This window comes from Heteronotia binoei, chromosome 10, assembly GCF_032191835.1.
Source record: "Heteronotia binoei isolate CCM8104 ecotype False Entrance Well chromosome 10, APGP_CSIRO_Hbin_v1, whole genome shotgun sequence".
Classification (NCBI taxonomy): domain Eukaryota; kingdom Metazoa; phylum Chordata; class Lepidosauria; order Squamata; family Gekkonidae; genus Heteronotia; species Heteronotia binoei.
In genome coordinates, this window is record NC_083232.1 from 101,237,883 (window position 1) to 101,264,179 (window position 26,297).

Here is a 26,297-nt window from a genome sequence, read left to right on the forward strand (position 1 = left end):
CCCCAAGTCCCCAGATATTTCTTAAATTGGACCTGGCAACCCTACCTATAGTTCATCTGCTATGGGGCAGATCTGACTCAAACCCCCAATTGAGTCTATGGCTGATTTCACACTGACCTTTTACTGGCGCGACCACCCTCCTCACGCCGGCGGATCTGCAGGGATTTCGCACCAGAAGCGCCGGCGCAGCCAAAAGAGCCGGCAACTTCCGTCCCGAAGCCAGCTCAAACGGAAACCGCCAAGAAGCAGGAAAACGTTTGAGCTGGCTTTGCGACGGAAGTAGCCGGCTCTTTTGGCTGCGCCAGCGCTTCTGGTGCGAAATCCCTGCAGATCCGCCGGCGTGAGGAAGGTGGTTGCGCCAGTAAAAGGTCAGTGCGAAAACGCCCTATACCTTACTTGAATGTCTTCATAAACACAACACTTTTGAAACCAAATGGACTATTTATTGAAAAACCAGGAGTAGGACTGACACCCCCTGACTTTTTAAAAAGCCCCCACCAACTTTTACAAACCTGGCTATGCCCCTGCTCCCCAAGCCCCTCCCTCTTCAGGCTGTGCTCTCAGATCTCCAGGAATTTCCCCATCAAGAGTTGGCAACCCTGTTTCCAAACTGTTTAGGTCACCATTAAGAGGGAGAGAGATCCACCTGTGTTAATCCTGCTGAAGAGGTGTGGGCGTTGCACGAGTCAAAGGTCACTGAGAAGGAACGGGTTGAATGTACATCAAAGGGCACACGATTGCTTTGAATTAAGGATATTGTTTGGAAAATTTTGGAAACCAAATTGAGTATTTGGCTGCTAACTGCCTAGACTGAATTAGTAGTATTCAGAAATACTAAGCAATAGAGCTGTGTGGAACTTGTCCTTGAATTCTATAGATTAACCTTCCCACTCAGATCTAGATGCAGATTTCCATAAATGAGAATGTTGTGGTTTGGAGAGAAATTTGCAGGGAGTGGGGGTGGGTGCTCAGCCACTTGGTCTAACAGGGAAAGACTGAGAGATGCCACACAGACACACATGCACATGTAGGGTGAGGAAGGCATGCCGTTCCTGAACCAGCCTCACTGGACCATACTCAAGGAAGCACCTTTGTGTCTCCACTTTCCCTAAATGTGATGGAAACTGATATTACCCAGCATGTGCCAATGACGAAGGAGCTGAATGCATTGAATAAATTCCTGTAAAGGGTCCAGGGATTTTTTCCCTCTGGCTCCTGACTGGTGCCCTTGTTCTGTTCTGCAATAGGTTGCCTCCAGCAATGGCACACCATGATGAATTTCCACCTCCACTTCTAATGGCTGGACATGGTCACTGTATGGATCTCTCCAATTACATCACCAACCACTGCTCATTACAATGATGAGCAGAGAGGTGCTGAAATCCTCTTCCCTCCTGCGAAATATCTCCTCAACCTCATCAAACAGTTTTTGCTTCTCTCAACATTCTTCGAGCATATTATCCAAGCAGCAACTTCTCAATATACCTCAAAATGTCAGTTTAGGTGAACCTATGAAATTGCCTTTTATTTTCTGGACTACCAGTCCATCCCCTTTAACTCTGTTGATCCTGATTGAAAGCTGCTTTCCACATTTCATCTTTCCCAGTTCTACTGGTGGTGGTGGAAAGTGCCATCAAGTAACAGTCAACTTATGGCAACCTTGCAGGGTTTTCAAGGCAAAGAAGAACAGAGGTGGTTTTTCCCTTGCCTGCCTTTGCATAGAGACCCTGGGCTTCCATGGTGGTCTACCATCCAAGAACCAACCAGGACCAACTCTGCTTAGCTTCTGAGATCAGGCTATAGATATATTTGCCTATACAAGTATCTCTATTTTAAACCTTGGCTTCTGTGATTCCTTCTTTACTTCCACAGTTTCTCACACATCTTATCCAGTCACATTCATAACACAAAGTGATTGTGAGAAAGCATCATGATAATAGTTTGACTTGTGCTGACTCTCTAGTGTGAACACAGAAAAGAAGAGGGCAATCCCAGCGAATAATAGAAATGTAAGGCATGCATTCGCAGTGAGGGCATATTGACTGGACTAAATTTTGTGACCAAAGTTTTGCATTATGGACTTCTACATGCAGTGTGGTATGCAACATGTTTTGCTATGAGTGCTTCTCCACCCTTTGGGCTCAACTGGAAGAGAAGGATTTCTGCTTATTATGCGGAAACGGGGAAATCTGTGCATGTTGGAATTCTCCAGCTGACACTGCTCTTAAACACTGTCCTGAATCACAGGGGACTGAGGACATGCCTGTACATTCCAGCCTTAAACATGTTTTATAATCATTCTCTCTTCCCCAGGAACCAATTCTGGAGCAAAAGGAGGAGTTACTACAAGAGTGTTCTCAGAACATTCTCACTAAACCATATTACTCCAGATTCTTTACATGGAATTCATAACTGCAAAATGATGCTGCTCATTTAGCCTGCAGGCCTTGAGTAATATCACATCAGATACAACAATATATATATGTTATTATATAGCACAAACCTACCCTTTGGATTTTAAGATCCAAATTTTAATTATGAATAATTTTTAATCCCTCCAGTAGATTGCTTTGTGAGATTGTAAGTAAAACGATGAGGATTTGGAAGGTTTTTTTTTTTACAGTGCCTAGCTGTATATCCTGTTCTTATTAACACTGCTGATGTTATGGCTCAATTGCCCAGGCAAGGTGAAGGTTTGAGCAATGCCTAGACATATCCCTGTTGTAAAAATCATTGTATGTCACCGTTTTTCCTCCAGGTTCACCCCCCACCCACATACTATGAATAATCATTTGTAGGCACTAACAAAACATTCTTTCAGGTCAGGAACACAAGACCAAAGTATTCTGTTATGGAAAAATTCCACTGGAAGTCCCATGAAGGAAGGGTGAAATAAGTAGTGTGCCCCTCTGTGGTTTCTGAGTGAATGTTGTGGGGGTGTGTACCAAGGTCTGTCTCCCAGTCCTCATCCACCTAACAGTGGAAACTTGTCCCCTTTGTCCTTATTTCTGCTTGCTTCTCCTGGCAACAGAACCACTTTATCACCAATCAACATCCTAAATTAAAGGTATTCAGCAAATAATTCCAATGTGGCACACACACAACTCAAATAATTCACTGCTCAGAGACCATAACAAATTTTAATGTGTATTTTTACAGAGTAAACAGAGGGCTGGGTTGCCATCTGCAATGGCTCAGACCAGCAGAAAGTGAATGCATGAATTACAAAATCCCACACTTTACTGAATTACAAATTAAAATGAATACTTCTGCCGAAAAGGGAACAGAGATGTCAGTTTGGTGGCACCACACTGAGATAATATTCAAAACTGGCTTGCGGGATGGACCACAGAATGTCTGCTCCAAAGTTATAACGCATGTACCATAAGCAATTTACAGAATTGAAGTTAGATTTGCATATACAGGAGTTGCAAAAAAATAGAGAAAACACACTGAAATAGAGAACACACACAAAGAAAAGATGTATTTATAGAAACCTTCAAGTGCTCCACAGGGTTAAGCCAAGGCCAGCAACTGCCACTCTCAAACAGGAACAAAAGTATAAAAACCAAACCAGGACGGAAAAATCAAAGCAGAGAAGAACCTCCAAGAGAGACTTCAACACTTTCTTGCTTGTCCTTCAGAAATATAGTTCTTGTGCATGATTATGAGTTTTGAATTCTTGAGAGATTTGCCATCTAAGTAGGGCTGGGGCAACTTTCCAAACGCACACAACTGCATTTCCATCCATTGCAATGGAGGCGAGGCCAGTGTGGTACATCTTGTATGGTGGACAAGTTTACAGTTGGAGTTTTGAGAGGACTTTCGGCCCTCCTTGCCTTCTGCTCAGAGCAGTAATTTTCCAAATACAAAAGAAAGCATCCAGTTTTGATAATGGCAAAGGCAGCAGCCAACCTCTGAACAGTCAAGGAGATCTGGTGCTTCCCTTTGTTGATCAAAAGAAAAGAGAAAATAAAAGCACCATCCCGTCGAGCAGCATTCGGATACACCATGCGAGTTCCCCTCCCAGAAAAAGGCTAGTGATTACGTTCCAAAGAAAGTCACAAATGAAGAAGACTGGCTTGCCTCTTCTCTCCTTTTTTAAAAATGTGTTTAATGTTTTGTTTTTATTGTATGTTTTTATGTATGTCCTGGCGAAGGTGCTTCTTTTGTGTAGAGAATTAGAGGACATTGGGTGCAGGGTGGTGGTTGGAAGTGAGGGTCAACTTTGCAGTCCGCTCCGTAGGTTTTACAGGCGATTTGCTCTTTGCTTTAAGAAGAGAAAGTGATATTGGAAAAAGTCAGCACTTTTTAGATTAAAGCAAAGCATCCTTCACAAAGCCACAAACAAGAAGCAGGACAGAAAGTCCATGGCTTGTAGCTATCCTCGCACCTGCGGAAGAAGTTATAAGATATTCGCTCATCTTGCAGATTTTCCAATGCTCCTTTATAAGGCTGTTTAAACATATACATTTTTATATACTTAATTAGCTTGCCCACTTGGCTCTTGTGCCCATGACTGTCTTGGCATGCACTGCAAATAACAATACATACAAAAGATTTCAGTCCCATAATGAAGTGCTTTTGTTTTCTTGCATCTCTCTCTCTCGCTTTCTCTCTCTCTTTTCCAGTTACTGAAGCACAAGAGGAACCAAAGAGAACATCTCTGGCCCTCAAAGCATTAGAAATAACAACAAAAAATGGTGAAGTTGCTTTGCAAAGACAACATTAACACCTGTCAGAGTGGTCCCTTGCCAACTAAATACTGCCAATATGTCCTTCAGAAAACCAACCTGCCTGCTGACTTGCAATCCATCAAGCCAAACGCTGTGTGGCAATCATGAGTGGTGGCCTACGGAAGTCCGCAGATGACCTCTTCCTGTCAAACTGAGAACACAGGAGGGCTTGTCCTCCCCCTCATGAGCCTCCAAGTGCAGTTTGGCTTGATGGGGCACAAGCAATGCAGGCCAAAGCAAAAGGGTTAGTAAACTGCCTTATACTGAAATACACCCCGAAATAGTCCATCAAGATCAGTTTTATCTACTCAGACCAGCAATGGTTCTCCAGGATCTCAGGTGGAGGTTTTTCACAATACCTACTACTTGCTCCTTTTTAACTAGAGATACTGGGGATTGAACCTGAGGATCTTCTGAATTTCAAGCAGAGACTCTACCACTGAGCCATGGCCCCAACTCCCAAAAGTACACACATTAATCTGCCTTGCACTGAATCAGACTCTTTGTCCTTCAAGGTCAGTACTGTCTACGCAGACTGACAGCAGTTCTGCAGGGTCTCAGGCTGAGGTCTTTCACATCACCTTCTACCCAGTCCTTTTTAACTGGAGATGCAAAGCAGAACCTCTTCCATTGAGCCACAGCCCCTGAGATGAGGAGGAGGAGGAGGAAGGATTGATGATTTCAATAATAAGGGTGCAAACAATTCTGCAGCATGTTGTTTCTTAAACCTGTGTGCTATTCAAGGTAGGTGCATCTACTCTTCCCCTTTTTAGAAGTCCTCAGAGGAAGGAGGGCCCATAACTCTCTAGGGGCAATCGCTAGTTAAAAGATCTCACTCTTTTCTACTGAGACTGGAGGAAGTCCTGCCTGGCTAAGATGGAACACTCCATAAACAAAGGGATGCTAATGAGAAGCAATAGCCAATGCCTGTCTGTAAGATCTCAAATGACATTTGAAACAAGAGCTAGTTTTAATTAGGCCCAATGAAATCAATGGGCTTCAATGTATCTTACTTTGTGTGTCAGATGGTGTTTGTGACCCTTCCAACTGTATTTTCTGTAAGCTATTATTGTAGCTTATAAAATCATTCTTTGCTGACTCCTAGAATCATTTAGACAGTGTTATATCATAGACAGATCAATGTGCAGGCACTTTCATATGTGCAGAAATCTGCATATTTAACATGATGCAATTAAAACTGGCATGGAAGGGATATTACGATGACAAATAAGAACAGGTTTGAAATGTCAAGGTATCTAGGAGGTCATTTTGTCTTTGGTAATTATAATATATAGTTGTTGACAAGGAGGACTGTGAGTAAGGTTGCCAGCTCCAGGTTAAGAAATTCCTGGAAATTTGGGGGTGGAGCCTTGGGGAGTGGGGGGACCTCAGCAGATCATAATGTCATAGAAGCCATTTTCTCCACGGGAACTGGTCTCTGCCATCTAGAGATCAGTTGTAATTTTAGCCACTTGTGGGAAGGGCGGGATATAAATCCCAAATAACTAAATCCCAAATAAATAGATCTCCACGTCCCACCTGGAACATGACAACCCTGGCTGTGAATGATTCACCTATGGAAGCCACTCCCACAAGTGCTTGCCATCTCCTAGAAGTTATCCTACAGACTTAGAAAGAGGCATTATGGTTTACATCGTTGCTTGGCTCTCAATGCACTAATGAATGACTACTGGAAAGCCTAATCTCAGAGCTTGTTTCCCAATGATCAGCCATATCTTCCAAGTCAAAAATATCTAAAAAGCAAGATCAAGATTTGGCCCCCAACTGGGCTGACTCCAGCTGACCTGGTCCAAGAACATTCAGGTTCCAAATGCTCTTGGTAGAGTCGCCAGCTCTGAGTTGGGAAATACCTGGAGATTTTGGGGGTGGAGCCTAAGGAGGAGAGAGACTTCAGCTAGGTACAATGCCAGAGAGTCCATCTTCCAAAGCAGCTATTTTCTCCAGAGGAACTGATCTCTGTTGTCTGGAGATCAGTTGTAATTCCAGATGTGTGTGTGGGGGGGGGGACTTCTTCTCAACTGCATTATAAATCATGTCAGACAAGGCACATGTGATTTAAAGTAGACCTGAATGCATCAAGAAGTTGGAAAGGAAGACAACTGAGCAATTTCACATTTCTCTATATTGCCTCTAGCAGTTGTCATCCTACCCTGTGCAAGAAGCCTCATACTGAGCTGTAGCCGATGTGAAATTGCTGTTGGAGACGCTCTGCGTCCCCTTTTTAAAAAATTATGTAAAGAATCTATATAATTGAATCAATATTGGTCCCAGGTCTGATGAGACTGGAAAGGAACAAGTACTTAATCGACTGGCTTGTCACCACACTACTTTGGGACTTGAATGTACATGTTTTGGACATTTGGACTGGTTTCTATATATTTCTTAGTAAATTGGTCACTAGTTTGTATTTTTTGTTGTTGTGTTAACCTCCAGAGGGGGCCTAGAGATCTTTCAGAATTACAACTAATCTCTCAATGACAGAGATGATGATGATGATGATGATGATGATGATGATGATGATGATATTGGATTTATATCCTGCCCTATACTCAGAACGGTCACAATCTCCTTTACCTCCCCTCCCCCACAGTAGACACCCTGTGAGGTGTGTGGGGCTGAGAGGGCTTTTTACAGCAGCTGCCCTTTCAAGGACAACTCCTATGAAAGCTATAGCTGACCCAAGGCCATTCCAGCAGGGGCAAGTGGAGGAGTGAGGAATCAAACCCAGTTCTCCCAGATAACAGTCCGAGCACTTAACCACTACACCAAACTGGCTCTCACACCAAACTGGTTTGGGAACAATTCCTGTGGCTGAAAATGGCTGCTTGCGGAAGGGGACTTTGGCATTTGATCCCATGGAGGTCCCTCTCCTTCCCAAACCTCGCTCTCCCAAGAATCCATCACCAAATGCCCAGAAATTTCCCAACCCCAACAGAGAACCATACTGAACCCAGCATATCTAATAAGAGTCTCCTTGCATTTCCAAAAGTCAGTTTGTTCCACATGGGGTTGCCAACCTCCAGGTGGGGCCTGGAGTTCTCTCAGACTACAGAGTTCAGTTCCTTCAGCAGTAACCAGGACTGACTCTGCTTAGCTTCTGAGGTCTGATGAGATCAGGCAAGCCTGGGCCATTGTTGACATAACAGGTACGTCCTACTTTGAGTTCCATTAAATTACAAAGGGTGGAAGGAGAGAGTGGTTCTGAGCTGCCTGTGTCTCTGAGTCAACCTAGCTTAACCCAGCTTTCCTGGACTCGCTTGTCTTCAAAAGATAGTGAGAAAGGGCTGAGCTCTGTTGTATACTAAAAAAAGATAAAGGTAGTCCCCTGTGCAAGGACCAGTTGTTTCCAACTCTGGGGTGATGTCGTTTTCATGACATTTTCATGGCAGACTTTATGGGGTAGTTTGCCATTGCCTTTCCAGTCATTTACATTTTACCCCCAGCAAGGTGGGTACTCATTTTATCGACCACAGAAGGATGAAAGGCTGAGTCAACCTTAAGCTGGCTACCTGAACCCAGCTTCCACAGGGATCAAACTCAGGTCACGAGCAGAGCTTGGACTGCAGTACTGCAGCTTACCACTCTGCCACGGGGCTCATCAATTGTATACTACACTTGTATATATGTCAGATGCTTGTCACAGAGTTGATTGGCAGTTTCATTGGCTTCTGTGGACGGAAAAAGGTACGTAATGTGTGAATGTATTCTTGTTCTATGTTGTATTGGTCAACTACCATGTGTCACGGGACATATTGACAGAATAACCAAGGATACATCCTTTATAAGCTTACAGTGCACTCTAATTGGGCATTTAAGTAATTTGAGTAATTCTGTATGCTGCATACCTGATTTTTATACATTTTAATGTGTTTACATTTGGGAGTGAAGTTAAATAAGAGGGTTTTAGAACAGCTGCCTCTCTTTCTTGATGCAATTGGGAAACCAGTTTCTCTTCCTCCCCAAATGAATGCAGTGGGGATGGAAGTATGTGAACAGGTTCCTGCACCCCTCATTTCCCCAACAGGCTGATGTTTCTGTGGTTAAATTGATACAGTTGCCAACCCCAGTTTGGGAATTTCTTTGCAATTTGAGGATGGAGCCTGGGAAGCAGAGGGTTTCCGGAGGGGAGAGACCTCAGCAGGGTATAATGCCGCAGCATCCACCTTCCAAAGCAGTCAGAGCTCTGTTGCGATTTCAGCACACCATGCCGCACCTGGAGGCTGGCAACCCTCTTATGATGTGAGTAAGCATTCAGGCACCTGCTGTAGAACTGCAGTAGCACCCAGAGATGCACACAGTGGTGTCTGGGGAAGCCCCGCCTGCCCTCCCCTGCCCTAGGAAAGCCCCGGCACCATACTGGGGATATCTGGGGGCAAACTACACAAAGCAGGCTACAGTGGCTCAGTTCAGATGTCACACAAAACTGTGTGGCATCTGCTGGTGAAAAAATGTTGTTTCTTTTATATCACAAAAAGGTTGTGCTAGAGATCATGAGACCTGTGCATACTAAAGCCATATTTTTTTTTGGGGGGGGGGAGCTATAATAAAAAGGGGAATGGGGTAAGACTGAGTAAAACAACTGAAGGAGTGGGGAATCTTGTTTCTCCCAAATTAGAGTCCACACACTTAAAACACTGCACCAAACTGGCTCACTGAGTGAGTTGAATAAATACCCCAAAAATATTTACTAGTATTATTCAGGTATTTACAGCACAATCTGGGGGTGGGGTGGAAAGTCTTTTGGGAGCAGACAAGCTGCTACATGGGTGCAGGAAGGGTTTGCGCTGATGTATGACCGGTGCTGCCACTGTGGAGAGGAGTTACATGGGCGGAGGGCTGCCCGAGCACCGCTCCACCCAAGGGCAGCAGTGCCTGAGAGCTGCGCCCAAGCATGGGCGGAAGTGAGGCAGAGCACAGCGTTCAAGCAGAGGAGGGGGTGGAGTTGGTGGCACGGCCAGGCTTAGGCAGCTTCCTGAGCAGTTTGGCCCATGACACCCCCCCCCCTCGAGAGGCGCAACGTTATGCCTGCAAAAATAGTGGCGTGTCCCATAGGCACTCGTTGAAACCAAAAACAAAGGTCGCCTCCGCTGCTGCGGAAGCTCACAAACCCCTTAGGGAGCAGCGTGATTGCCTCACCAATTCCCTCGTGCCTCGGTCTGGTGAGCCCCCTCCCTGGCACCCAATTGCGGCCCCCCCTCTTAGAAATACTTCTGCTTTGCCTTGCACAACTCAGTTGTTAGGGACAGGTTTGCGTGCCAGGAAGCTCTGCCGGCAAACTCCCGGACATACAGACTTAGGGTGAGGGACAGGCAGGCACGTTGGTGACGGGTTTTACACTGTGCAGTTGCTTTGACAGTATCTTTGACTTGCGAGGGCTAACTGCTCTTGTTTCCAGGCCTCCACAGGTTCCGGGCTTCCGGAGGCTCTGCATGTGAGGACTGTCGCCCATGACTGGGTAAGTTCCACTGTCCCCTCCCCGTCCTCCCCCTCCCCTCGCTCTCGACCGCTTGGTGTGTGAGCGTCTCTGGCAGTTGAACCACCGTAGATCCACCCACACCCGAGTGGCCAGCCGCCACGTATGTCTGGATTGGGCTGTTAGCAGGGTCAGATTAGAGAATCTGATTTGGCTACCAAAACAGCTATATCTGAATAAAAGCCAATATTATCCAACTTTTATTCAGGTGTGGTTAGACAGCATTTAAAGTTTAAATACATTCTAAACTCACCGCCTGTGGTGGTGGTGCAACTCAGTGAGTGAACTCACTATGCAGATAGTTCCCATAGAGTGTAATGAAGCCAAATAAATCCAGGTTTCCCAAATTTTTGAGGTCCAATAGGCCCAACCAGGGGTCATTTTGTATAAAAAGAGGTGCCAGAGCTCATTAGCACAACCCATTTGCATATGCCACACACTCCTGACATCACCAGAAGGTGGACTAAATTATATCAGCTCAGTTTAAAATGCTTCTTGAATTAGAATGGTCATAATAAAACCTTACTCCCATCATACTTTTAAAATTACTTTCTCTTATGTAGCCACAGTGGCATGATGAAGATTTCCATCTATCTGCTTTATATGTTTTGGCTATTTTCCCATTTTGTGTGGGGGGAAATATTAGAAAGTTTTCAAATCTAAGTGTTCAGCAAAAATTCTCACCGGGGGTTTGAACAATGGAGTCCAGAAGCATGGGGGTGTGTTTTTTGGGGGGGAGGTGGGGAGAGAGAAAGAGTTTAAGAAAAAAAAGCACAATATAAGTTAGAGGTTCTGGAGATCAGCTCCTGTGAACTCCTGTTCAAACTTAGGACTGGGCCCAAATCAGAAAAAAATCCACCTTTTTTGCACACCCCTAATCTGTGCTTCTTTCCCCAGCATGCATTTATTAATTGAGAAAATGACCATGCCGCTTCTCCATAAAAATTGTTCAAGACAGAAATGGAAACATGGAAGCATGATACCGCAACATCAGATTTCCCACTCCAGCTGCTGACTGACCCCTGCCGCTGATCCCCTGGCTGATGGATGGACTTACTTGTAGTGGAGAAAGGCCTAGCCCAGAATAGCAGCAATGTGCTTGCTGGAAGTGATGTTGCCTTATCACCAGCAATGTGGGATCCTCTGGTAACTTTGGGGCCACCTCTCCCTGTATGAGCCCCATAGGTCTTTACAATCAGTGACCCAACACCTTTTGGTGGTACCTGGCCCCAGAGACATCCAAGTTGCTTCAACGAGCATCTGGCTGGTGGAATGAGCTCCCTCTGAAGCTACGGACCCTGTGAAACCTACTCCAGTTCCACAGGGCCCGTAAAGCAGAGCTGTTTCACCAGACTTTCAGCTGAGGCAGCAGACATGACTTGTTATTGGCCTCTCCCCTTCCATTCTACCTCATTGCTGCCTACCTTAGGGACCGCCTCTCCCCATATGTCCCTCAGAGAGCACTGAGATCTAGTTCTCAAAACCTTTTAAAAGTCCCTGGACCAAGAGAGGTTAGATTGAAATCAACAAGGGAGCAAGCCTTCTCAATAATGGCTCCCCAATGGTGGAATCAACTACCAGAAGAGGTGCGAGCCCTGCGAGACCTAAATCAGTTTCGCAGGGCCTGTAAAACTGCCCTCTTTCAGCTTGCATTAAGATGAAACCCGGGAAATGACATCTAGCCTTCCTAGATATAGTTGAACTGTAGCACTGAAATGTATAATTCATAATGGTTTAACTGTCTATTTAATTTTAACTTAACTTATGAATGTAATTTTATTTGTTTTAATTGCTTAATTGTTTGGTGTAATATTGTATTTTACTATCATGGTATATACCGTGTCGTGTTAGCCGCCCTGAGCCTGCCTTCGGCGGGGGAGGGCGGGATACAAAAATAAATTTATTATTATTAGGATCTGCTGGACCTGGACAATAGGCCATGCCTGTGAGGCAGAATTTGCCGTTTTTAGATTCCAATGTTTAGTCTGCATTTTTAGATTTTATATATTTGAATTTGGTTTTAACCGTTGTTTGTCTTCTTCTATGATGTAACCCACCCTGGTAATAAATAGAATAAGGTAAGTAAACAAATAAATATTTGGACAAAAACTATGGCATAAACAGCTTCCACCAGAGTTTTTTGTTCAAATACCAGAGTGTCCCACATTGTATCAACACGACAGCATCATTTCCACATTGCTGGTGACATAGCTGCCATGCTGGGCTAGGCCTCCTCCCACTGTAGTTACATCCCCCTCACCCTCTACCAGTTGCCTGGAGGACCTGTAAACCCTATAATTGAAAAGGACTTCTAGGAAGGAATACTTCTCCCCCAGGAGAGAAACGTCCTTCTTCCCCAGCCTCATCTGCTCTCACTGCCCCTTGGTTTGGCTCCTCGTGTCAATGAGAGACCACTACATGGGTGACTACAGACAACCTCAGAACAAGACAGGCTTTTCCCAAACAACAAGGCAGGCTCTACTCTCCTAGAGCACCTCAATGAGGTGGGTAACGTAAAACAACTGCAAGGGCTGAAGTTACTCAAGGGTGCAAATGACAAAGAAACTGAAAGAGAATTATTATTATTATTATTTTATTTATCAAGAGAACAGGAGAGATCAGTGGCTATAGCTAAAAATATGAATTTTGGAAACAGAAATCCCACTCCTCATAACAACTCTCCCTTAATGATATCACATCAAAAAACCAATATTGGCCTTTTCCTGTCTAGCCAGCAGTAGGGTTGCCAGCCCCTGGCCTCTGGCAGGTGATGGTGGGGAGGATTGCCAGATCCAGGCTGGGGAGCTCCTGGAGATTTGGGGAGGGAGTTTGGGAAGGACAGGGACCTTGGGGGGGGGGTACAAGGTAATATAGTCCATCTTCCAGAACATCCATTCTCCCCAAAGGGAACTGGTACCTGTGTTCTGGTGATGAGCTGTAATTTTGGAAGATCCGAGGGACCAACCTGGAGGCTGGCAACTCTCCTCAGCAATTACATCTTACCTTCTTACTCTGTCTTGCCTCTGAACGCCCCCCTTATTTATCCTCACAACAGCCATTACGCAAGTGCAACCACCAATCTTGGTGGCTGAGGGCAATATGAATGTTGATCTGAGCCCAGGCATTAGACTGTCTTGGGCCTCCCACACTCCTCCCCCTCCAAATCGCCAGGAACTGCCCAGCCCTCAGCTAGCAAGAGGGTTGGCAATTCTGGTTCAGAATACCTGAAGATTTGAGGGTGGAGCCTGGGAGGGTGGGGTTTAGGGAGCGGAGGGATCTCAGTAGGGGGAAATGCCATGCAGTCCACCTTCCAAAGCAGCCATGTTCTCCAGGACAAGTGGAATAAACAGGACTTTTTCTGCAGCATGAATTCCTCTGCACGTTAGGCCACACACCCCTGATGTAGCCAATCCTCCAGGAGCTTGCTGGGCTCTTTTTACAGGGCCTACTGTAAGTTCTTGGAGGATTAGCTACATCAGTGGTGTGTGGCCTAATGTGCAAAGGAGCTCCTGCACAAAAAAAGCCCTGGGAATAAATGTTTTCAATCTATCAATCAATAAGAAGTCCATGTAGTCTGGAAATGAGCTGTGCTGGGGATTATTAGGAAGGGCATTGAAAACAGGGTTGCCAAGCCCAATTCAATAAATATCTAGGGACTTTGGGGGTGGAGCTCCGCAAACCCTGCCCTCTCTATGCTCCACTCCTAAACCTCCAGGGTTTTCCCAACCAAAAACTTGGCAATTCTATGTCCTGCCTCTCCTCCTCTGCCGCAACTTTGCACATCTGAAGAAGGCCTTCTACATGTGCCACCTGACATGCGACTTCTCTGTAGTAGCCTCCACCCTGTGGAAGAGCCTGCCTGAAGAAGTCATGAAGACTCTCATACATTTGGCTTTCCACAAACCATGCAAAAGAGAATTGTTCGAGGGGCGTTATATAAAGGAAATAAGGCAGAATGAGTCAGTAAGATGCAGGACGGAAAGGGGCTATGGACAACCTACCAATATGCATTATATGTTGTTGTATGCTTACTGTCTTGCTCTCACTGCATTATATTTTTACTTACGTAATACCATTTCTTTACCAGCTTTAAGGCTGATGACAAAGAAGTGGAAATTGTTCAAGGTTTTCTATTCTTTCTATTCATCAATCAAACAAGAGTCTGCATCCAAGAAATCAGAAGGTGACGGAGACTGGGAAGGGCAGCCAGGAAGGAACTAGAAATGATCCTTAAGGGTAAGGAGGTGTTGCAGGTGACCAAGATTGTTAATTCATGCCACAGTATTCCCCATTACTATGAATGGATGTGAAAGTTGGACAAGGAAGAAAGCTGACAGGAAGAAGAAATCTGTTGTTGGAGGAGAGTTTTACAGCTATGGTGGACCACCAAGAAGACAAGTGAGCTCTAGATCAAATCAAGCCTGAACTCTCCCCAAAAGCCAATGTGGCTAAACTGAGGCTTTCATACTTTGGTCACATTATGAAAAGACAAGAGTCATTGGAAAAGATGGCAACTGGCAGGGGATGGGAGGGGACTTACCAGAAGAAAGAGGAAGGCCCAGGCCATATTGCCCAGGAAGTGATGCTCTGGTGTTTGGGCAAAAAACTCTATGGTAGAAGTCATTTTTACTATTGAGATTGCCAGAGTGGCATCACAGAGGGATGTTGTCACTTCCTAGGCAACAGCCTTTCACCTGGTAAACTCCCTCCCGCCGGACAGCTGATCAGCAGCTGGAGGCAGGACCTGACATAAGCCGGTAACAGGGGATTCCTACCTCCAACAGGGGGGCTGCAGCTCTACTAGGAATAGTTGAAGGCAGCAGGAAAACTGGAAGGCCCAACATGAGATGGATGGTCTCCCTCAAAGAAGCCACAAGGGCCCTCCATTTGCAAGACTTGAGCAAGGCTTAACTACAAGAGGACACCTGGGAGGTCACTGACTCGTAGGGTCACCGTACGTTGGAAGTGATTTGACAGCAGTATTAACAGACATATTGCTGCCTCGTTTCCTGTAGTTCTGTAGTGCAATTACATCATTAATTAGAGGCTTGTCTCCAAATTACAGGGAACCAGCACCCCTGAATGACTGGACTCTCAGAGAGAAAGGAGGGCTACAAAGAACATAAAATAAAACAACCATCATCTCTCATCTCCAGTTTCCACAAGTCTTTGAAGAAGCCCTATATCTGCAAGTTGGCACATCAGGGAAAGAGAGATTTGCTTGTGGTTGTACTATGAGTCCTTTTTGGATTAAATTACTGTGTCTATGTTCTTCTCTCAATAAGTTGCAGATCATAAGACTGGGGGAAAGATTCAAGACTGCATTGGTAAATCTGGGCATGGGAGGATCAGTGCCTTAATTCCTAGAATTAGAAGATTCCTAAATTACACATCCAATTCCCTAGTTTCTTTGTTTATCTAATTATTTAAAATGTTCTATACCACATTTCCACCCAACTCTGAGTTCCCAAAGTGGGACAAGGTAGATAGATGTGTGCTGTTCCTACTTTTCAGCCTTCTGAGAAGGGATTATACTTAGGTGGAATCAGATGAGTTGATTGCTGCAATGGTCTCTCAGCTTTTAGAAAGCTGCCTCAGTTAGAGATGCACTGCAGCAATCAGACGGCATCCGCCCGGCAGCCAACACAGGCATGTGCCACATGTGCACTGAGAGGAGTGTTCACACCTTCTTCATGTGCACAGTGTGTCTGTAGCATGCCCAGGCCAATCACATGGCCAGAAACATTCCTGGTGGCTCTTTAATATGTGTGGGAGGTAAGGATGAGCAGGCTATGGGGAGCAGATGTGCCAGATGTCCCAAATCTCCAGGTATTTCCCCATCCAGAGCTGGCAGCCTTACATGAGAGGGAAAGAGGAGGTGCGAGAAGTGTCACTATGTAGCCAATAAGTGAGGCTGCCTGTTACATGCTAGTGCCGCCTGTCTGGAACGTTGGTTCTGTCCTTGCCTACAAGTTTGCTAGTGGTATTGTGATTGCTTGCAGAATGGCCTCACAGAGAAGGCAAGGGAGTTTCTTCTCTTCTGACTCCTCTCTGTGCAAACCTGATACTGATTTCCCACTCACCCTACGCCGCTCTGACGTTCCTGTTCCTCTTTTCAGAGTGGCGTCCTTCCGATTTCCCACTATCTGCCCCGAGGCTTCAGCTTGTGTCGGAGTTTTTGCGCAGCAACAAGAAACGGGTTTTTAGCGGTTTCTGTTTACTGCGCAAAAATGCTGATGCAAGCTGAAGCCCTGGGGCAGGTAGCGGGAAATCGGAAGGACGCAACGCTGAAAAGAGGAATGTCAGATCGGCGTAGGGTGAGTGGGAAATCAGCCTGGATTATTCAAGAGGGCTTTTCTGTAGGCAATAGAGGTGCACTATATGAAATGATTCACAAAGTTACTTGGATAAACTGTGGTTTGCACCACTGTGTATAGTTTGTGTGTCGTGCCCTGCCTGGTCTGGGGGCCCCGTCCTTCAGGCAGCTATCACCTCGCAGCCCCCTGGACCTCATGCCCAGGAGGTCTCAGAAGCAGGTGGAGGGCCAGGTTGCGTCACCCTGTCGCCCCTCTGGCTGGCTCACTGTGGCTGAGCCCTTGCCTCTCTCTCTCTCTCTGCTGTGGGCATTCCAGCTCCACCGCACAATCCTCATCGGCCCTCTTCCTGACCACCCTTCCCTCCTTTTATTCCCATCTCTGCTCCCTTGTCTTCCTCACACTGGCTGGTCTCCCAAGCCCCTCCCCCCTATTTAAGCAAAGACGCCCAGCAGACCCCGGTTCCAGGGCTCTCTGGGTTTGCTGCTGCCTGCTGCCACCCCAGGGAGCTTCCATGGCTCCGGACACCCCACCTTCAGCCCTGCAGCTCAAGCCGTGCTCCTCCTCCAGACCCACAGCTCCACTAGCCCGTGGAGCCCCAGAGGGGGCCAGGTGGCTCCCAGCATTGGCTTCATGCAGGGGCTTGCCTCCCCGCCCCCCGCTCTTCTGGATGGCCGCCTCCACAGCAGAAGCATCAGATGCCAGCTCCCTCCACTCCTGGATAAGTGTGGGTGGCTGGGGCTTACTGTCTCCCAGGTCAGGGGGGGCATGCAGGTCCAGGGGGTCACCGATGGCGCCAGAGGCAGTCCCAGCCGGGAGCGGGTGGGACATTGTGTCATTTTGCATAATTTAATTAACACTTACATTTTGTTTCAGTTTTGTTTTTTAGACTTCTGGTTGGTTCTACAGCCCTAATCCTGTTTCATCATTTATTGAATGTCCCATCCCGTGGATTGGGTTGTGTTCTAATCTGCCTTGAGTCCAATGAGAAAGGTGGACTACAAATAATGTAAATAAATATAAATGACTGCTGGAATGACTCTGCCTCTTTGTGTACTACCTTCTGCAATGCACATATTCACATGCAGGTGTTTTATTCCCACCCAGTGCTTTTATTACCCTGTGTCAAGAATGCTTCTTGCTATGAGTACTTCCATTTTGGTCCAAACTTTGTAACCTCACTGCTATGATGCTATATTGGCTGGCTGGCTAATCAATTTCCGGGGAAGGAAAATGCCCAGCTGAGCTGTCTCTCATAACGGGAGCAGGCTGGGACTTTTGTTCGGGGTAGTAGAAGGCAAATTAATGCCTACTGCCTACTTTTCACAGTGAGAGAAAAGTCCAAGACTTGCTCATTGCTTCAAACTTGTAATGGTCTGGATCTGATAGTACAATTGACTGTCTGAACCTGAGGGACTCAGTTCTATACAGTCTTGGCACCGTAACATCTTCATTAATAGAATAAACCTTATATGATTCACCATCTTAGATGTCGTCATTGATGGGGATTGTACAGCACTTGACACCCTGTGGATTTCCTATCAAATTATCATTGAAATGGGAGGGGGTGCTGAACAATACAGCTTCAAGAGTGCTAAATGCTTCCCTCTGTCCCCATTATGAACCCAGCCTTCTTTCTGGCCAATTAGGGGTTACCATTTCCCAGATGGGAAATTCCTGGAGGTGTTGGAGGAAAGCAAGATTTGGAGAGGGGAGGGGCCTCAATAGGGTAAAAGGCCACAGCTTGTAAGATTTATTAATCAACCTGTAATATTTATGAACAAGCACTGGCAACCCTGTCTTCAAGGCCCTTCTCTAGGCTGGTAACCAAAGGGCCAATTCACACAATGCAAAGTCCTCATGGCCGCCATGGGAACTCTGGAATCAAGTGGGCAAGAGTTCCTTCCCTATTGAACACATATCATATGCTGAACATGAGTCAACAGTGTGATGCAGTGGCTAAAAAAGGCAAATGCAATTTTGGGCTGTATCAACAGAAGTATAGTGTCCAGATCACGTGATGTGATGGTATCGCTTTACTCTGCTCTGGTAAGACCTCGACTGGAGTATTGTGTTCAGCTTTGGGCACCACATTTTAAGAAGGATATAGACAAGCTGGAACGGGTCCAGAAGAGAGCGACGAAGATGGTGAGGGGTCTGGAGACCAAGTCCTATGAGGAAAGGTTGAAGGAGCTGGGGATGTTTAGCCTGGAGAGGAGGCGGCGAGAGGTGATATGATCACCATCTTCAAGTACTTGAAGGGCTGTCATCTAGAGGATGGTGTGGAATTGTTTTCTGTGGCTCCAGAAGGTAGTACCAGAACCAATGGGTTGAAATTAAATCAAAAGGGTTTCCGGCTCAACATAAGGAAGAACTTCCTGTCCACTAGAGCGATTCCTCAGTGGAACAGGCTTCCTCGGGAGGTGGTGGGCTCTCCTTCCTTGGAGGTTTTTAAACAGAGGCTAGATGGCCATCTGACAGCAATGAAGATCCTGTGAATTTGGGGTAGGTATTTGTGAGTTTCCTGCATTGTGCTGTGAGTTGGACTAGATGACCCTGGAGGTCCCTTCCAACTCTATGATTCCATGATTCTATGTGCCATTGGGGTAATAGCGTATGTGAACAAGATATAGGTGGATTGTATGTTAAATATCAGCATAATATATGAACATATTAAATATGAGCATAAAATAGATGCATAACATCCAAATCCAAGATGTCATAGTCCCACTGTATACTGCATTGGTCAAGCCACACCTGAAGTATGGTGTTCAGTTCTGGAAATCTCGCTTCAAAAAGCAAGTGGACTAAATGGAGTGAGTGCAGGGAAGAGTGAGATCAGGGGCCTGGAGACCAAGCCTTGGAGGAAAGGCTGAGGGACTGGAGAAGAGGAGGTTGAGAGGGGACGTGATGCTCTCTTGAAGTATTCGAAGGGCTATCACTCAGAGGAGGGCAGCGTGCTGTTCCTGTTGACAGCAGAGGAGAGGGCTCATAATAATGGGTTTACATTAAGGGTGAGAAGGTACCAGCTGGATATTAGGAAATGCTCTTTTACAATAAGAGTTGTTCAACAGTGGCATCTGCTGCCAAGGGAGGTGGTGAGCTCCCCCTCACTGGCAGTCTTTAAGCAGGGGCTGGACGAACACTTGTCAGGGATGTTCTAGGCTGATCCTGCATTGAACAGGGGGTTGGACTGGATGGCCTTTATGGCAGCTTCCAACTCTATGATTCTGTCTTTGCAAACTGAAACAGTTCTCTCTCTTTGCTTTGTTGATAGAGTTGCCAACCTACAGCTGATCTCTGGACAGCAGAGATCAGTTCAATTGGAGAAAATGGCTGCCATGTAAGGTGGGGTCTATACTCATCAGGAATTTCCCAACCCTGACTTGGCATAACTGGGAAACTTGCAAATAATGACCTGGATGGGGGGAGGGAGGATTTAAGCCCCTTCTCCACACCTGCTACTGTTGCAATAGTAGGGTTGCCAGGCTGCAGGTGGAGTCTGGGATTGCCTGAAATTTAAATTGACCTTCAGATTACAAAGTTAAATTCCTGGTTTATGGCACTGCACATTGTTGAGGTCTTCCCCAAACCCCATCTTCCCCCAGTCCCCAGGCATTTCCTAATCCAGAGAGGACAACCCGAAGCAATTGGCACACTGTGCCCAGAGAAGCCCAGAATGCCACCAGCAGCTCACATAGCCAGACACAAACCTCTTTTACTCCCAAGTAATCCTGCCTTCCTTGCTTGGGGTGTCAGATATTTCCCTGCCCCCACCCTCCTGCTGAGGGTACCACGTGATCTGCAAGGAAGCATTTGAGTTCTCCGTAAAACTGGGGCCTTTTCTCCTGTCTTCCTGACATAGCAAGAGCTGTGATGCCTGTTAACAGCATTCACACTGAACAGAGCACAAGCAACTGGTGCCAGAAATGTGTTTCCCCTTGAAACCAAATGAAATTCACAATGGATGGATACAAGACTAGATGAAAATAAATTTTGCAAATACAAATATACTGAATGTAATTTGGCTTTAGCATCAAGTGCTTCCCCCCCCCCCCCCCCCGATACCTGTTTAAAAGCAAACAGTACATTAAATCTATAGTAGATAATATACACTATACAAGTTGGGACCTGCAAGGACTTGCAGGGGGATCTCATTTCCCCTTCCCAATATTTCTTCTTTCTTTTCTCTGAAAGATCCCGCAGTCTCTCCCCTTTTCCATCTTCTTTCTCTCTTTCCTTCCTTTATCTGGCTTCTTTTATCAGCCAACCTTCCTTCATATGGCTTCAGCTCTCTCTAGCAGCCTCTGTCTAGGAAAAGTATGGAGCAGTTTGAAGGTCCACTTCCATGGCAGGGAACCCTCAAGGGCTTGTGGAAAGGCACTAGACCTTTAATCCTGGTTCAGCCCTGTCTCCAAACTGACATTCTATACTTGAATCATGGAATCGTAGAAACCAGCTCTATGAGTTTATGATTCTGTGATTCTAGTGTAGAAAAAAGGTTTGAGGACAGGGCTGAACCAGGATTAAAGGGTAGTGATGCTCTGTATTCTTGGTGCTTCAGGGGCCACACTGGGAGTGGGTTCTGGCTCCACTGGCGGACCTCCTAATGGCACCTGGGTTTTGGCCACTGTGTGACAGAATGCTGGACTGGATGGGCCATTAGCCTGATCCAACATGGCTTCTCTTACATTCTTACAACCTTTCTGCCCCTCTACCATATACAATTAAGCCATTCTTTTCTTTGGATCCAACTAAGATTTCTAAAGTGAGAGCCATTGATGGCAATGAAAATAAGGAAGGGCCAGGAGGCAGCAGAACACGAATCATCTCAGAACAATACAGAGAGCTGTTACATATAAGACAAGTCTTAGAAAGATGAGTTGGTCATATTGTTTTCTTTAAGTAGTGAGGAGAAAGCTAATAATCCTACATACTTAGAAGCCCAGGTGTATTGGTGCTTTCTGACTCTCCCATTGGCCTGTGGGATGCTCACCTCCTCACACATTGGCCTATCAACCGCCACTCAACTATACTTATGTCCAGGGCTTTTTTGGTAGAAAAAGCCCAGCAGGAACTCATTTGCATATTAGGCCACACACCCCTGACATTACTATTGTTTCACACAGAGCTTTTTGTAGAAAAAGCCCAACAAGAACTCATTTGCATATTAAGCCACACCCCCTGTCACCAAGTCAGCTGGAACTGCATTCCTGCTCAAAAAAAGCCCTGCTTATGTCCCATTCGCCGGGAACTGTCATCTCTTCCCACCCACTGCCAGCCTGGCCAAAAAACCCACAAACCTGTCTCTCCGCAGGAGGCAGCAAGTCTTGTAGGCAGTGGTGGCCATTCACAGGAGGTCTGGGCCACACAAAGAGGCTGCTGTTGCCATCTGGGCAGTCTATCTGGGGAAGATGCCTTTGTTTCCTATTGGCCCATCCCTCCAGGTCCTCCATTTTCCCTCAGTGGCTGTTGTTAGGCAACCATAGTATTCCAAGCTTGGTTCTGTCAGTAAAAGGCAGAGGGAGGAGACCTTTTCCAGGCCTATTTTGACCTTTGAGAGAGCAGCAGCCCCCATCACGTATGTTAGTGTTTCAGACCAGGGTCTACCAGACCCAGGTTCTTGCTGTGGAAGCTGGTGGGGTGATTTTGGACCTGTCACAGACTTTCAGCCTAAGCTAACTTTCAGAGTTGTTTTACAGATCAAAAGAGGGAGAGGAGAATGTTGTAAACTGCTTTGGTTCTCATTGCAGAGAAAGACTGTCCTTTTCCTAGGTAGAGGCTGCAGAGAGGGGGGAGGAGATAGAAAGCTGAAGTCAGAGGCACAGATCAAGGTAGGTTGATGGTTGGCTGGAAGGAGAGAGGGTTGCCAACTCCAGATTAGAAATTCCTGGAGATTTTTTATGGGTGGAGCCTCGGGAGAAGTGGGACCACAGACAGGTATAATGCCATAGACTTCATCATCCAAACCAGCCATTTCCTCCTGGGGAGCCATTCTTGCCAATCTCCATGTAAGGCCCAGAGATCACTCAGAATTACAACTGCTCTCCAGATGGCAGAGATCAGGTATCCTGGAGAAAATGGTGGACTCTATGTCATTATACCCTGCCAAGAAGCCGGAATCTGTTTCAGCTGCTGGGTGGGTGAGAAGACAGCAAGGGTGGGGAGTGAATGAATGTCCAGGGTTTGGGGGTGGAAAGGCAGCATGAGTGGAGGTGACTGTCATAAATGGGGGGAGTAGTGGAGTGCCAAGGGTGTGGTAGTATAGTTGAAAGGAAGAGGTGGTTTGGGGTAGGTGTTAGCTGGAGCGGGTGGCTGGGTGGGAAGACACCAAGGGTGGGCATCTTTACCTTCACTTGGTTTGGTGGGTGGAAAGACAGCAGGGGTGGGGGGCATTCACTCAGAGCCTCTTTCTCGAGTCCAGTATATTTTTCTCCACAATGGGCCTTATTTCTAGTAATGTATATAACTTGTTTGAGTGTTCAAAGAGTTTCACATAAATTATCTTGCTTTGATATTTAACAATCATCCTGTAAAATAGGCTGCTGTTGTAATTCCTTTACTCAATGTGGGGCTTTGAAGCTGAAAGAGGTTTGCCAAAGGTCACCTGAAAATTGCAGGGCAGAGGCAGAATCTGAACTCAGAACTTCCTGATTCAGCTCTGGATGAGAGATTGTAAAAGCTTGGCAAAAACAAGCTCATTCTGTGAACTTCTTGCCTTGTGCAAGGTGTTGGATGAGATGACCCCTGGGTCCCTTCCAACTCTATGATTCTATGATATGGAAAGTTTCATGGGAAATTGGGGGTTGCTTTTGTTTCATTTCAAGAACAACCCCCCCTTCCATTTTTCCAATAGAAAAGCTAAGAATTTTAGAGAACACTGAAAACTCTTCTAGAAATAGTGTCTCTGGGAATAAGTGAATCTGAAACAGTTTTATTAACTTAGAATGTGCAGTATGAAGCGTTTTCTATAAAACTATCTGAATTGCCTTGATCTACACTGCGCAATCCATCTTGTGTCTCAATGAGAAAGACAGATAACAAATAAGTTAAATAAATAAACTAAAAAGGCACTCCATCCAAGAAGCATTCCTGCATCAAGGAAGAGCTGCCGTCTTCATGAAAGGAGCACAAAAGGTTTTTTCATCTTCTGAATTCTTTCTTCAGCTAACTTTGGTCTAGCTAAGTGGTGATGATAAGAGAAGACAACCATTTTCTGCAGGGGAAATGATCTCTTTAGTGTGGAGATCTCCATGGCCCAACTAGAAGGTGGCAATCTTAAGTAAAGAAAAAGTGAGGTCCCTGAATCTGCTGTCACACAGACAACTATAGACTGGGAAACAAGGCGCTTATGGCCCTTCATTGTTGAAAGTGATATTAGAGTTTTAAAACAAATATTTCCTGTATAATTTGGTCCACAATTATTACAGTTAATTGTTCTCAAAGTTACAAAGTTTAAATTGATCTCTAGAGATGCTGCTAGTAGAGTTGCCAGCTCCAGGGTGAGACATTTGGGGGGTGGAGCCTGGGGAGGTCGGTGCTTAGGAAGGGGAAGGACCTGGACAAGGCTGTTATGACATGAAGTCCACCCTCCAAAGCAGCCATTTTCTCCAGGGCAAATGACCTCAGTAGCCTGGAGATCGGTTGTAATTCCAGAAGATCTTCAGACCCAACCTGGAAGTTGGCAAGTCTAGTTGCATTACCCTCAATTGGGGTGGGGATTTGTTTCTTTGCTTGGTCAAGGGGGCCAGGATCTTTGTGCAAGGCACAGTCCTAACTATGCTTCTAAGAGCTTCAGTTCTTCCCTTGCACCATCCCCCACACTGCACATTTGACTCACATGCCCAGGTCTTTAGCAGTAAAAACCTACAAGGGTTGAAAATGACATCTCGTACCTGATTGTGGGCTTTGTTTGGCTATTTTGGTCTCTGCGGGAGGGCCAGCCGTGGGTCGCATGCGCTGGCTGGCCGAGTTCTGTATGCTGCTGGGCATGGCTGCGGAGACGTTCTTGCGTGGCTTATCCTGCAGCCACATTGGCGATGCTTCAAAGGCCTGCATCCGCCGGGAGTGGCTGTTGGCACTGACTTTGAGATAGGCCTGGGCTTTGTACTCCTGAAGGTCTCCATAATTGGCATCGGTCACCCTGCATTCATACAACCCCTCATCCTTTTTCCTGACTTTGGAGATCTGCAGCTTGTGGGAGATGTCATTCCCCTGGACTTTCACTGTCTGCAGAAGGGTGAGAAACAGCATATAAGAACCAATTCCTACAATTGTGACAATATAATAATGCATAGCATTGATAGGATCCTGTTTCCAGCATTCAGAGGGCTTCATATGCACCATGATGCTAATCCTCATAACTGCAGAAGGGTCATTTCCCTCTGACTCTGGGTGGAATGGTCTTTGCAAGCAGAAAACTCTGTCTAGTCCAAACCTGACTCTCATTGGCATCATGTGGGAGGATCTGTTGAATGAACAGGCCCTCTGCCACCCTGAGTGCCCCCCACCCCCCGGCATCTCTTTCCCAGTGGCCCCTTCCCCTGTATCTGGTAGGGTTCCCAACTGCAGGCTGGGATTTTCCTGGGGGATTTGGGGGCACAGCCTGAAGAGAGTAGATTGTGGGGAAGGGATGCCACATGGATGGGATGCCATAAAGACCACCCTCTGAAGCTGTCATGTCCTCCAAGAAAACTGATTCTTGTTGTCTGTGGATCAGTTGCAATGCTGGAAGAATGTCAGGACCCAACAGAAAGTTCACAAACCCACCACCAGTCCTGGTGGAGCTAGCCATGGAATCAAGGGGTCTTTTTGTCAGGTCCCTACCCTTTTTCCCAAGCTCCTGCAGAATGCTGGTCATACCCCAGGTGTGGGGGACACTGTAGAGTGTTGTTTTCCCATGGACATCAGTTACCAAGGCACCCAAATGTCACAGGGATCCTCCTTGCCCCCAGGATACAGCAGCAGCTTAGTCACAGGGAAATAAACTACATTTAGCACCTGAGATACTGCTACTGGGTCACTCCAGAAGGTACTGCTGGGCAAATGAGACCACACCTGGAAAGCTGCCTGAATCTTTCCATTGAAGATAAGGCTTAGAAGGGTGTCACTCTGATAAGGATGGCACTGGTGGAGAAAGCTGGCCAGACAGAAGTGAGTGTTGCAGCTTCTCATTGGCCATAGGCCTGCAGTCATCATCAGTTGCATCCAGCCATTTAGGGATGCCAACTCCAGGTTGGGAAATTGCTGGAGATTTGGGGGTGGAGCCTCTGGGGGGGAAAATCTGGGGAAGAATTTCACCTTCAACGTATGGTATACCATAGAGTCTGCCTTCTGAAGCTGTTGTTTTTTTTTTCCAGGAGAACTAATTTCTGTGGTTTGGCATTCACCTGGTCACCCCTGGAGGTTGCAACCAAACCAAACCTAAAAAAGGTTATTGGGACCCAAGATTACTATGAATGAAAATATAATTACAAACATCACAAACTGGCGTACAATGAAATTATATACATAAATACAGTTTCATCCAATAGAGCAGTGATGAAGAAATTCATTCAAAGTCCATAGTTCATTCTCAAAAAATTCATATCAAGTAATCCATTCACAGTGCAAAGTCCTTATTCTTTTAATCCCGAAATAGCTGCGACAGGACGGTTAACTTTTACTTCCTCTTTCAGTCATTTCATCAGGTTTGGGATTAACAGAAATTTCAGAAATCAATGAAGATTTTTGGTTTTTTTACAACATTCCCAT

The 26,297-nt window shown here is 46.0% G+C and overlaps 1 protein-coding gene across 2 annotated transcripts in view; it reads right to left on the reverse strand.

Moving 5' to 3' along the window:
* Positions 1 to 3,126: 3,126 nt before the first annotated feature.
* The window catches only part of VSTM2A (V-set and transmembrane domain containing 2A), a 43,373-nt gene continuing 20,202 nt past the window's right edge, over positions 3,127 to 26,297 (reverse strand). Inside the window, exons 4-5 of one of the 2 annotated variants that reach the window (XM_060247841.1) lie at positions 24,440 to 24,773; positions 3,127 to 4,270 (exon numbers count right to left, since the gene is read on the reverse strand). In XM_060247841.1, coding sequence (XP_060103824.1) covers positions 4,182 to 4,270; positions 24,440 to 24,773 — 423 coding nt within the window. In that variant the 3' untranslated portion in view covers positions 3,127 to 4,181. Of the gene's footprint in view, positions 4,394 to 24,439; positions 24,774 to 26,297 lie in introns of both variants that reach the window. The other variant, XM_060247842.1, reaches the window with a different exon arrangement.